Source organism: Pteronotus mesoamericanus, unplaced genomic scaffold, assembly GCF_021234165.1.
Source record: "Pteronotus mesoamericanus isolate MK-2021 breed Mesoamerican mustached bat unplaced genomic scaffold, CSHL_Meso_final scaffold_371, whole genome shotgun sequence".
Classification (NCBI taxonomy): Eukaryota; Metazoa; Chordata; class Mammalia; order Chiroptera; family Mormoopidae; genus Pteronotus; species Pteronotus mesoamericanus.
In genome coordinates, this window is record NW_026555314.1 from 601,343 (window position 1) to 614,281 (window position 12,939).

General features: G+C 58.0%; 1 protein-coding gene across 1 annotated transcript in view; it reads left to right on the forward strand.

Moving 5' to 3' along the window:
- BCR (BCR activator of RhoGEF and GTPase) overlaps window positions 1–12,939 on the forward strand; it is a 110,090-nt gene that overhangs the window by 68,531 nt on the left and 28,620 nt on the right. Inside the window, exons 5-10 of the mRNA XM_054592822.1 lie at window positions 37–144; window positions 3,077–3,137; window positions 4,361–4,413; window positions 6,082–6,222; window positions 11,536–11,657; window positions 12,732–12,900. Coding sequence (XP_054448797.1) covers window positions 37–144; window positions 3,077–3,137; window positions 4,361–4,413; window positions 6,082–6,222; window positions 11,536–11,657; window positions 12,732–12,900 — 654 coding nt within the window. The remainder of the gene's footprint in view (window positions 1–36; window positions 145–3,076; window positions 3,138–4,360; window positions 4,414–6,081; window positions 6,223–11,535; window positions 11,658–12,731; window positions 12,901–12,939) is intronic.

Sequence of the window (12,939 nt, forward strand, 5' to 3'; positions counted from 1 at the left end):
TCTCACACCTGTCCCATGCTCTCTTCCTCCCTGCAGGCCAGCCAGCTGGGTGTGTATCGGGCCTTTGTGGACAACTATGGAGTTGCCATGGAAACAGCTGAGAAGTGCTGTCAGGCCAATGCTCAGTTTGCAGAAATCTCAGAGGTATGCATGATGCTGTTCACACAGGTGCACCTCTACTTCCTGTGGGTGGGCCATGGGCTGGTCATTGGTACCCCATGATCTAGGAGAGCCAGGTCCATCAAATCGAGGTTCAGGCATAAGCCTCGGCCATTTCCAGATGCCTCCAGGCTGGCACCTGTGCAAGGACACTGTTGTAAGCAGACAAGGAGCATCCAAGATTCCTGCCTCCCCCTGGCCAGGCCTGGTTCTGGGGCTCACTTGAGTCCCCCCACACAGATGCTCTATTGCACCATCCATATGCAGTGAGAGGTATCCACAGTTCTGCCCTGTTAACAGGTTTGGACTCAAGAGCACTGAGGTTGACTTTGCACCTTGCCGCTGCAACGCAGGCAGGAAGGCATCACGCTCTGTTCTTCCTCTAGCCTGCCAGCAACCTTGAAATCTGAGGAAGTGGAGCTGCAAGCACCGGTGTTGGGGGGAGCCCGAGCTGCTGCACTCTGTGGACTTGCGTGGGGGGAAACCCCAGGCCCCTGGAGGACTGAAAGCCCACACCCTGACGTGTTAGCGCAGGGGCCTCGCAGGAGCCCCTCAGATACAGAGGATGAGCTCTTGGGGGCTGGTGTCCACCCCAGGACCAGACCCATAGCCATTCTCCCTGCTCTTCCCCACCGTGTTTCTGCCCCCATGGCAATTGGGTGACATTTCCTTCTTTCGAGGCCTGTACTCATCTTTGCTTTTTGATGTCTTCCCACTCCTCAGAGCGCTGACTTGCCTTCCCCCACCAAATAAGGATTCGAGGTGGATGATGTTCATGTGAGAAAGGCAGCCTTAGGAAGAGAAATGGAAACTAGAAATAGGGAGTGAGTTGGGGTTCTTGCTGGGAGATAATCACACTCCCGCTGTCATACCTGGCTTTTTTGCAGGGGCTGTGTGCCATTTTATAATCTGTTGCAGGATGTGCGATATCGTGGGTCCTAGCCCTTCTCGTCTCCTGTGGTGATAACACGTGCCACATGTTTCTGTAGAGCCAGTGGGGTGCCACCTTCCCCTCCTGGTGCTGCTGGTAACGGGCTACACACACCCGGGGCTCCAGGCTGGTTCCAGACTCCCCTTCCCAGCTGCCCTGGGAAGCTTCCCTGGTTTCACCGGGTGCATTCAGTTCATTCTTTTCCTTAGCTCATTCAGTTACAAACCCCACACCCCTAACAGCTGGAATGTTGGCACAGAATCCTGAGAAACTTGCCAAATTAGAGACCTAATTCTTTAAGGGTGGGTTGTAGATAATTGGGGTCAAGCTCAAGTCCACCTGGACAGGTTCCTACAGAGGAGGGAAGATGCAGTGGTGGGACACCACCCACCGACTACACACAAGCGGGAATCTCAGCCCAGGCGGGGGTGCAGGCAGTGCAGTGTGGCACCCGGGGGCCTGTGAACTGCCGGCCCTCCGTAAAGCTTGTACCACGGGGCGGCATTCACTTTGGTTCTCCATCCACATGTCAAAAAAGATTCAAGAAATTAGAGCCATCCAGAGAGCAAAATGAAGTCACAGGAAGTGGAAGCAGCAGCCACAGGGAGGTGCCGGGGGTGCGTTCAGGGGATTGGAGTGAGGGGACTGGATGATCACCTCCGAGGACAGGGATGGGTGGAGCAGTGCTCAGTCCTTCAGCTTCTCCCAGGACCAGTCCTGAGGCATGGGCGTGCGGCAATGTCCAGTTAGACCAGAGTTGCCCTGGCTGGGCTGTGAAAAGGGCTTCTGGAGTCAAGTTAGTTTGAGAAATGTGAGGTTAAACCAGATTCGTAAGGACTTCTCAGTACTCATGTGCATTACGCTGTCCAGAGGCATGCGGCACATGGGCTACGTCCCAGGCTTGCGTGAGCGCAGCACCTGGTGCTTGCAGAGTCTCAGGTTTAGCTCTTGTGCCCCCTCACACCCTTTGGCAGTCGTTGAGGACGATGTGTGGCAGAATAGACACTGAGGGGCGCTGTACTCTCGGGAAAGATACCAAAGCGCATTGTGGAGTTTGGCCCTAGTGAGCTTAAAAATCATCTTTTTTTTTTTTTTTTGGTCTGGAGAGGTTTCCGGCTGAGAAGTTTGGAAAGCGATCTCTGAGCCTGTTCTCGTCCCTGTGGTGGTGGTGGTGGTGGTGGTGGTGGTGGTGGTGGTGTTGCTGTTGTTGTTCAGAAGCCTAGAGCTGTAATTAGCCACAGTCACTTTCCAGAGACGACTTCAGGCACACAGGGATCTTTTACCCTCGTTCCTCTGGTCCCTTAGACCCAATCAGTCATGTCTTTGACTCCTCCTATCAGTCAAACATAACCTGCCTGTTAAAAAGTGCTGCTCTCCTCATGGGAATCTCAGCCCCTCATTTGTTAGCAAGTACATTTACTAAGTTAGGAAAGAGTAGGGTGGCGGTGGAACGTGGTATGGGTCTCAGTGGAGGCCCCACCATCTCCAGAGGTGTGTTTTTTCAGCTCACCAGCCCCTGCACACTGTTTGACTGCCCCAGGAGAGCCATTCTGTGCATTTAGGCAGGGCACTGCAGTTTGCCTCAGTTTGCAGGATTCTCTGTGCCAGAGGTTCTCAGCCAGGCGTGATTTTATTCCCCAGGACACTTAGCAATGGCTGGGGACATTTTTGATGCTCACAACAGCAGGAGGGCAGTGCTACTGCACCCATAGATAGCGTCTAGGGATGCTGCTCATGTCCCACAGTGCACCCCCCTCCCCCTCCCCAAAAAATAATAAGAGAATTTCTGGCCCAAAATCTCATCGGTGCCAGGGTTGAGAAACTGTCCCAGGCCGCAGCATCCAGGACACTTGTTGTGCTCAGCTCGTCTTGTGTGCCTTGAGAGAAGGGTGAGATTTCTGCTGATGGTTGCTGACTAAGGGACTAGCTTCCACATCAGAGCTGTTTAAGCGGTCCCCTGTGCAAACATGCTGCTTTTCTTTTCAGAACCTGAGAGCCAGAAGCAACAAGGATGCCAAGGACCAGACGACCAAGAACAATTTGGAGAGTGAGTTCCCTGTGCTGAGGCCTCTCTGTGCCCCTGTGTGGGTGGCAGCTGCAAGCAGACAGAACGTCTGCTGGAAGAGCAAACATAGTGCCTTGCTGGGTCACCCTCGGTGCCTTTGCTGCTCTAGGCTTCCAACCGTGATGTCGGGGACAAGGAAGGAGTAGCGGGGCAGGGCAGGGTGGGGAAGGACAAGGCCAGGACCAGCTGCCAACAAAGGTCACAACCAGGAAGAATGGTAGGCATTAGCAAATACCCACAAACCAGGCATTGCCAGACATTAAAAATGTCATCATGTCCCCAGTAGCCCCGTAAGGAGGATTTTATTTTCTCTTCTTTCAGATGACAAAATAAGTTTAGAACAAATGTCACCCATATAGACTGCAGATCCCTAGTGGCTGAACGGGGGGTGAAGCCAGAGCTCCCAGGCCAGTGGAAAATGGTATCAGGAACGATAGGTCACTTATCACTCCAGTTGGGAGAACAGCGGGAAAGTCACACTCACACAGTATAGCACACGTGCCTCCGGGGCCCAGAGCTTCACCATACGAAGCCTCAGTTTCCCTGTCTGTAAAAAGGGGATAACAGTGCACTCCCTACACAAGTCTTGGGAGTCGCGTGGGGAAAGGCACCCGATGTGTGTCCGAGCACCCCTGAGCATCTGTGCCCTCGAGGCTGAGCTCACTGAGAAGTGGGGACAACCAGCGCTGTCCGGGGCTCCTGGGCTACTGGAGTCCAGGAGTGACCGCCTGTAAAGCTGAGAACCATGTCAGCACCTGAGCTGGTTCCTGCCGTCCTCGCAAGCAGGCCTCCAAACTGTGTAGGGGAGAGCGGCATGCTGGTCTGCTCGGGGGGACCCTCGCTGGCCCATCCTCACCACGGTGCTGGTGGACTCCTCAGCCGCAGGGCGAGGGGTGGTGGCACCAAGCCCTTTTAGCACTTGTCACTGCGTCAGTCTTGTGGGCTCGGGTTCTGAACGGTAGCTCTGGATACCACATTAAGGGCACAGTCTAAAAGCGGAAAGCTGTGGGCCCTGGCCTTTCTGGCGCTGGAGGTTTGCCCTTGTCACCAAGCAAAGGTGCTCCAGGTTTGCCCTCACCAGTGGGCAGGCGGGGCTTCCCAGAGGACGTGGAGGTTGGGGCTGCTCCCTGTAGCGGAGCCCTGCAGCGGGGATGGCAGCGGGTGGTCTGGGTCTGCTTTCTCCACGTGTGGCCATCTCTCTGCAGCCCTGCTCTACAAGCCTGTGGACCGGGTGACGCGAAGCACGCTAGTCCTGCACGTGAGTCGCTGCGCCCAGGGCCTCCTTCCCCTGGGTTCCTGGGCTGCCACTGAAGTTGATCAGTTGCCCGCCTGCTCCCCTTTTTCTGTTACCTGCCTTTATCGAAGATGCGGAAAAGAGGTGGCCCTGCCATCCTGGGGCTCACAAGGGTGGTGGGGGGAACAGAGCAGGCTCTCTTGGTGTCCTCGGTGTCCTGTGGGAAGGGCCTTCCTGTCTCAGTGTGCGCACTGGGACGCCGAGGTGGTCAGGGTGGGGGCGTGGACAGTGGGTGCGTCAGGGCCTCAGGGGCGACTGCCGCCCCCCGGCACGGCACAGGGCTGCGCGGGGGCCGTGCCTCGGTAGGGCTGTTTTGGAAGGCAGCTGAGAGTCACCAAAGGCACTGTCTTCATACTGAGAAACAAAACCAGAAAACAGAAATGGCCCCTAATCCTACTGCCCAGGGGATTTTGAGGCAAGTTGTACAGGAGTATTTTTGTCTAATGTACAACCAATTTGCCAAAGTGTGTGAAGTTTCCATATCCTTTCCCACTTCCTCCCCACAAAGGAGCCGCCACCACAAGAGTCTTTGCGCTAACACTTGAATGTGTTTTTTAAAGGGTGTGCTGCACGTGCCATTCCATACTTTGCTTTTCCCCCCTTACTATCGTATTGTGGGGACTGTCCAACTTCGGCTCAAGCAGCTCTGCCTCATTCTCTTCTAAGCTGCGTAGTATTCCACTGAGTGGACATTTCGTAATTTCTTACCATCTTCCGATTAAGAGATTTTTGGGAAGAGGGAGATGAGATGAGGTTTCCAGTTTGGAAGGATCTGGAGGGCGGCTCAGCAGAGTCTCGGAAACACGATATTGGGTCTCCTCGCTGTGACTGGCCCAGGCCTGCACAGCCGAGCGTCCGGGCAGGGGAAGGCCGAGCGGCTGGGGCGAGGTGCGGGGCTGCCCATCTGTGGGGCTGCCCTGGGACCACTAACCCAAAGCCGTCCCCCATGCTCTCCCCGTCTCTCCTGTGCCAAAGGTTCAGGATTTGGGAGCTAAGGGGATTTTGTTTCTCCAAACCAGGGAGCTGTTGACCTGGAGGATGAATCCTGTGCCTTCCTAGCGGGGAAGGAGTCACTACTCCCTCTCAGTTCTTAGGCTCTGGTCCAAAAGAGGAGGAGCTGGGGAGGCTCAGCGGGGGTCTTCTCCTGACCTTGCCCTGACCAGTAGTTCTGAACCAGGACCAAGTCTGCCCCCTAGGGGACATGCTCTCATGCCTGGAGACATTTGTGGTTGTCACAATCGCAGATGAGGAGGTGCTGCTGGCATCTAATGGGTAGAGTTCAGGGATGGTGCTGAGTCCTATGGTGCACAGGACAGCCCCCCACCACAAAGGATCATTCGCCTCAAAAATGCCACCAGCGCTGAGGCAGGAGATGCCTGCCCTAGACCCTCGGGGTGGGAGCCCCTCCTGGCAGCATGCGCACAGCCTGGGCTCATGGGAGTGCTGATGAGGACCTGCTTCCCGCATGTTCACACGGCGCCGTCCGCGTGGCCCGGGCCCACTGGGGGCGGTGGCAGCGATGCCTGGGGAGCCCGTGGCCCTGGGTTATGTCCGGCCTGTGTCTGGCGTTTGCGCAGGGGTGGGTGCCAAGGCCTCGCCCTGTCTAACCCAAGTCCTCTCTCCCCGACGCAGGACTTGCTAAAGCACACGCCCTCCAGCCACCCCGACCACCCTCTGCTGCAGGACGCCCTTCGCATCTCGCAGAACTTCTTGTCCAGCATCAACGAGGAGATAACGCCCCGCCGACAGTCCATGACTGTGAAGAAAGGCGAGGTAAGTGTGGCCAGGGGTCAGGGGTTGCCCAGCCCGCCTGAGCTGAGGACGCAGGGTCCTCTCTGGTCCTTAGCAGACTGTCCCCGGACAGTTCAACCGAACGCAGGGAACGTGTTGCCTTTTGGGGCCCTGGACCCTGGGCATCGAAGTAGTTTCCCACGTGCGTGCCTCACTCAGCCCTCTTTCCGTCATGGTGGGTTATGTCCAGGGTACCCCTTCTTTTGCCCACACCTTGCCAGCCCAGAGTCCCTGCTGAGGAGACGGTGAGAAGGAGGATGGAAGGCATGTAGTCTGCCTGGAACGCTAGTTTCTCCTGAGTGTTCTTCTGTTTAAAGAACACTTACAGCTGGATTCAAAGATTTAAATGAGGAAAGGAAGGGAGGTGTGTGTGGTTTATATCTGTGATATCAAGAACACGGGCCTGCCATCTTCGGCCAGGAACGTTCTCCTTCCCCGTCCCCGCTCCCTCGCTGACAGCCACCCCAAAAGAGGGCTTAGCATGCACGACCTGGCCTGCCCAGGGGCTTCTGCCCCTTCCTTGGAGGGGCCCAGAGTGGTGCCAGGAAGGCACCGTTCCAGGTGGGCAGCGTGTAGAGTGACGATAGAGGTGTGCCAGTCGGGGAGCCGGCCTCCATCGTGTACATTTCTTGTCAGAAGTAGCTCTGAAGCGAGGGAAACTGACTCGTGGCCTCCGCCGTCTGGCCCTGGCAGGACACAGGCTGGCAGTGAGCCTGACCGTAGCTGCCGCTGAGAACCGCTTCCTCCTCCTTGCGGCTTGTGTGCCAGGTGCTTGGTGTCAGGGGCCAACCCGCCCTGCACCCAGGTTTCTTTTCCTTCTCCCACCCTGGGTTGGTGGGCAGGCTGCTCTCCATCCTCCCCACGCCGCTTGGGCAAATGGCTCCTTGCATGATGGACGGAAAGCTCCGCGTGCCCAGGGTCTCATCAGGCTTGATGATGAGCGACAGGCTTGGTCAGACGTCTGCTGGTGGGCCTGGCCCAGGGAGAGCGGGGAGGAGGGGGACGTCCCCTCCACTCTGCTCTCAGGCCCTGAAGCCAGGCCAGCGAGGGATCCGATCCCAGCATTGCCGCCGTCTCACCCTCTGGATGGCCTGGGACCATGTGTTCCTCCTCCCTAACCAGTTCATCCTCTTTAGAGCAGGGTGGGAACACAGCCCCACCATGCTGGGTGCCTGGGGACCTGAAGGGGCCCAATTTATGGAAAGAGCCCCACCAGCCAGCTCCTGGCGGCAGTCCTGGCAGCCTGTGTTAGCTCCTTGGCACGTCTGAGCCTGTGGAAGGCGGGAGTGGGTCCCCAGCACTTCCCAAGGGTTCACACCTGATGGCTAGAACCTGGGCGGTGAGGTTCAGGGCTTGTGTCCTGGAGCATCAGTGGGGCCCTGGTTCACCCCCAGTCTCAGGGACATCAGGGGAGAGCAGAGCGTGGGCCTCTTCCGTCGGCAGTTCACCCAGATCTGACCGGGAGTGGGAATGCCTCTGCCAGGACTCCTTATACCGGTTGCATTGGGACCTGGCTCACTCCTCCCTCCTGGGAGGCCTGCTCTCTCTTTTGCTGACTGTTCTTTTCTCAGAGTGCTGACCTTCTGCGAAGCCAACGTTTGAGTCCCTTTTCCCCTCTGGCTTTTCTCACCGTGCAAAGCCTGCCCCAGCCGCCCTCACTCCACCCCCTCCCCATGGGTGACTGCCTCATAGGATCCCTGGAGCGGAATGCCTGTTTGCCCTTTGGATCCTGGGAGACAGCTACCTTAGGGAATTGAAGAAAGTCAAGTGTTGCCTGGCAGGTGGCAGCCTGGCCCTTGTCCTTACATCTGCTATCACAGGCCTCCTTCCCTGCAGACCCATGGCCAGGGGCTCAGGGACACTGAGCAGGAAGTGTGCGAGGCCAGGGGCTTCATGGGGGCAGGGGCTTTTGTCTGCCTCCGCCTCCGGCAGCGCCAGGCCTTCTCGGCCTTAGCGATGCTTGTTCAACACGGGGATCGCTCGCGTACCTCCGCTGTGAAAGGCGGGCAGGGCCTACGAACTCTGAGGGCCTGAATCTGACTTGCACGTGCCTTCAGCTGAGCTGGGGCCCCACCAGGTACTCAGTAAGGGAGATCGATGGAGGCTACATCAGGATGCCTGTTCGCCTTCGTGCCCCTGCCCTGGCCACCCCAGTCTGTGGGCACTCACACTCTAAGCTGCCTGCAGCCTGCGCGCCCTCCTCAGTGGACCCTGCCAGGTGAGCCAGGCCAGCTTGCAGCCCCGTGGCCATAGAAAGGGTGCCAGACAGGCGGCCCCCAGGCCAGGTCTGGTCCTGCCACTGCTTGCCGGTGGTATTGATTGGGGGACACCCTCTTTTCTTTGCCGAGTGTCCATATCCTGTGAGAGCAGTGACTCCTGGCCCGCAGCCGCTCTGCGGGGTGGTTGTGAGGGTGAAGGGGTTTCACAACCAGGAAAGGACTGTGTGAACGCGAAGGGTGAAGATTTCCCCACGTGGCCGCCGTCTGTGTAGGAGGCGGTGGGAAAGCACCCTCACATCTCTGTCCAGGAGCCTTGAGAGTCTGTGCCCAGGCCTGGGAGGTCCTCATCCCTCAGGGGAGAGACAGTGTGACAGCTGCCCCTTGGCCAGGGTCCGGGCGCTCTTGGCAGATTTGCCACTGTCACAGTTGGGGCCCTGTTTTCCCAGGAGACCCCTTCCCTGGGAGACCCCTGCCACCTCGCGGGACATTTTCTCTCCTGGTGCGGGACCCCCAGGCGGTGCTGGGGTTCGGCAGCGAGGCCCCGCTCCTTCTTGGGAGGAGAGCATCTGGGCGTGGGACAGGGGCAGCTGTGACTTGGCGGTGACGCGCACTGACTCGGGGCTCCTCGCGTAGCCCTCAGAGATGGGGTACAGTACAAAGTGGGACTCGGGCCAGGACACCGCAGGGACACTGAGGCTGGCTGCAAGTGTCAGGCGCCTATGAATTTGAGACTTCTCTTAGGAAGATGAGGATTGTATGGGCAGGGATGCGTGGGGAGGGGCCAGGTGACTGAGTCCATCTGTCAGAGCCCAGAGGGGCCCAGGTGCTCCTCATAGCCCAGTGTCCTCAACCCAGCAGGGCAGGCGTGCTGGCTGCCACAAGTGCCAGGGTAACACTTGATGGCCTCGTGGAAAATGAAGGTGACGGTGGAACTTAAGATGACCGTGTGAACGGCAGGACCTGGCAGGGAGAGTAGGTGGGCCAGCTGGAATGTTGGGGGGTGGTCAGCGCAGGGACAGCCTGGGCTTTTCTCACCTGCCAGCAGAGGGGACCCTGCTGAGTCCACTTCTGAGCTGGGCATAGGGTGCCCTCTGCTGGCGGTGGTTAGAAGCTCAGCTCCTTTGTGTGGAGAAAAGCCTGCAATCATCCCCCCACCCCCCTACGCACACACCACCACTCGCAGAAGTTCCCAGGGTCCTGCCTCCTAGGCTGGAAGACCCTCTGCTCTGTATCGGCCTAGGAGCCATCTGTCCAGTCATTCCTTGGGGACCCACCTCAGTGTCCCAGAACCCTTCCCAGACGTGCCCCCCCAAAGCAGACCGAGCAGTCAGGTCGGCCCAGGGTCTCCAGCACTGCGTGGGCATTTCTCCATGTGCACACACTTTCTTGCCTCCCATGGGTGCCAGTGCCAGACGTGCTATGTGCGCATGGCAGGCAGGGCGCGTGTGAGTGACGATGAGTCACAGCCTTGGCATACCGGCCGCCTTCCTGCCCTTCCACTCATGGTCTCGTCGGCACCAGCACCTCCCACTTCAGTCATCAGCTCTCCTGAGCCAGGGGCTGGCTGCTCACTGTGAGCCGAGCTCTGTGTGACGGATGGTGATGTGTGGCCTTAGGGCCCAGGAACGTTGGGGGACCCAGCCCAGGCTACCCTGGCCTCTAGGGGTCTCTGCTGCATACCTAGCAGAGCCAGGGACATGGACCTGCCCAGGGCACTGGGGGGATAGGAACAAGCCCTCCTGCTGGGGAAATGTCACGGGGCTTCGCCTGCTGTGGTGTAGTTGCAGACCTGCTGGGCCCTTCCCCAGTCATTGCAGCAAGGGGCTAGGGTTGCCCTCTCTTGGGACAGGACAGGGGTCTTTCCTGAAGCTGGTGGACCAGGTGCCCACTGAGTACCTGATCTCGCACCCTGGGTTTGTGGGCACCCAAGGTCAGAGACTGCATGTTGCCACTCGCTCGCTGTGCTGCCCAGACAGGTGCTGGAGCTCCCTGGGGCTCGGGTTTCTCATCTGCAAAACGGGCAGAAGGGCCTGCCCACAAGCGCATGGGGATCATGTCTGATGATCAGACTGTGTGTTTGCATAGCACACCTGGAACGTGTGTAGCGGGAAGACTGGCCACATCAGCCGGTCCGCCTGTCTCCATGTCTTCCACCCGCCACAGTGCGGACCCAGATGAGGTACCGGACACCGTCTGTCGTGTGAATTACTGATTTGCCTTTCTGTGCTCAGTCAGCAGCCCCGGGGGCTGCGGGAGCCCGTGGGGCCATCCCTTGTCTTTCAGATGAGGTACCAAGTTGCAGAGGCACGGGGCTTGCTAGGAGCTGGTGTCTTTAGTCCCCCCTGCTCATACAAGGTCCGGTGGCCCCAGGGAATGCAGCCTTGGGGACAGCTAGTTAGTCCGAGCTGCCCACCTCAGGCTACAGGTGTCCAGATGGGCATCAGAGGTGTAACCCCTATGGGAGCCCCTGCCCATCAGTGGGTACTAACTTCGGGAGGTCTACAATGTGGGTCCCCCGCAGCTAGGACCCCACCTGGCCTCCTGGTGCCCTCAGAAGCAGACCTGGCCCTTAGGGTGACCCCCTTGGTCGCCCCCTCTCAGAGCCCATCAAGCCTGCCTCCTCCCCACTCACCACGGCACTCCGTCTTTGCCTCCATGCCAGGCTCTTTTCACTATGGGGCGTGGGCCGTGGGCCGTGACAGACCTCTGCGGGAATGTCGCCTCCTTCACTGGGCTGGCCTCTTGCCTATTTCCGGGTCTCCAGTTGCTCTTCCAGGGAGGCACAGGCTACCCTGCTTAGAGGAGTTCTCGCCATAATTTCAAGGTAGACCGGTGACTTGGCTGTAACCAGCCCTCTTCTGCCTCTAGGCCAATGGCCCTCACCCCATCCGCTCGCCCTTTTTCTCAGGCCAAGCACCCAGGAGGGGCTTGGAAACTACTGAGCAAAGAACTCAGATGACATATATGTTCTTGGGCTGATGAGTTGGAGGGAACACTATGGAAAGTGGGCGTGAAGGTTGGAGGTGGAGGGAGTGAAGGTGCTGCCGAACTTGAGCCCCTGCCCCGCCCCCCACAGCACCGGCAGCTGCTGAAGGACAGCTTCATGGTGGAGCTGGTGGAGGGAGCCCGCAAGCTGCGCCATGTCTTCCTGTTCACCGACCTGCTCCTCTGCACCAAGCTCAAGAAGCAAAGTGGAGGGTGAGTGACCACATAGCCTCTGTCCCGCCCAGGAGGGGAGAGTATGTAGTTGATTTCATACAGAGAAGAAACCTAGTTTGTTTTTTTTCTTTCAACGTGAGCTGAAAAGGACAGTCATTATATGGACAAGCGTTCTCTTTAAGCTGCGTTCTGTTTCCAGTGGGATGTGATGTCAGGCTTAGGGACAAAGGTCATCCTTAACGATCTGGAGACATTCTGGGTCAGGGTCAGTGACCAGGCTGTTGACTCCTACAGGTGAAAGGGGAGCCCAACTGTGACTTCAGGTACTATTAGGAGATGGTCATGTCATGACCCGGGAAGTATGAGTGACGGGTCAGGGGGGCTGCAGGATGCGGCGCAGGCTGGCGGGTGGGGGTGGGGGTGGGGGTGGGGGTGGGGTGGCTGCCCCTCCCCTGCCCGTGGCGGACATCGCTAGATGATTGCTGCACTTTGTCTCCCCAAACCTGGTGATAGTTTCTAAGTTACTGTCAACATAGGCTTGCAGAGCCTCCTCCCCGCTCACCAGGGATCAGACCACTCAGCTTGTAGAGGCTGGAATGGCGGAAGGAAAGTCACATTGGGAGGGGCCAGAGCTGGACTTTTCCCCACTTTCTGCCATTGCTGTGCTGAGAGGATTTAATCATTCAACTCAGAAGAGAGCCTCAGTTTTCCCATAGGTCAAGGCAAAGGGTTACACTGGGTAGATCTGCAGCCCCTCAAACTCTATGGCCCTGGGGACATCTGTGGTCCTGTCCTAATTGTCGTTGGGTGGCCATAATGTGCTCCCACGTCACAGAGCCTGAAGGCTGCCACCACCAGCACGGAGAAGGTGAATCAGGGCTTGTCGGGCCCTCTGGGACCTGAGTCACACATGCTCATTTCCAGGAGCCTCTGAGTCTGGCTCGATAGTGTCTGCCAGGAACCTTATGCCACCCTGCCGCATGGACCATGTGTGCATTTTCAGGTGGGGGAAGCTGTTTATGGCCACAAACTTGGGGTTCCCCAGCTTTTGAAAGCAGCGATGTTAGCAAAGGAAGACAGTCAATATGTTAACGTGTTCCTTCCCTCTCCCAGCAAAACCCAGCAGTATGACTGCAAATGGTACATCCCACTCACGGATCTCAGCTTCCAGACAGTGGACGAGTCCGAGGCCGCGCCCAGCATCCCCCTGGTGCTGGACGAGGAGCTGGATGCCATGAAGATCAAGATCTCCCAGATCAAGAGTGACATCCAGAGAGAGAAGGTGGGGAGGAGGAGGCCGAGCTCTGCAGCGGAGCGGGCG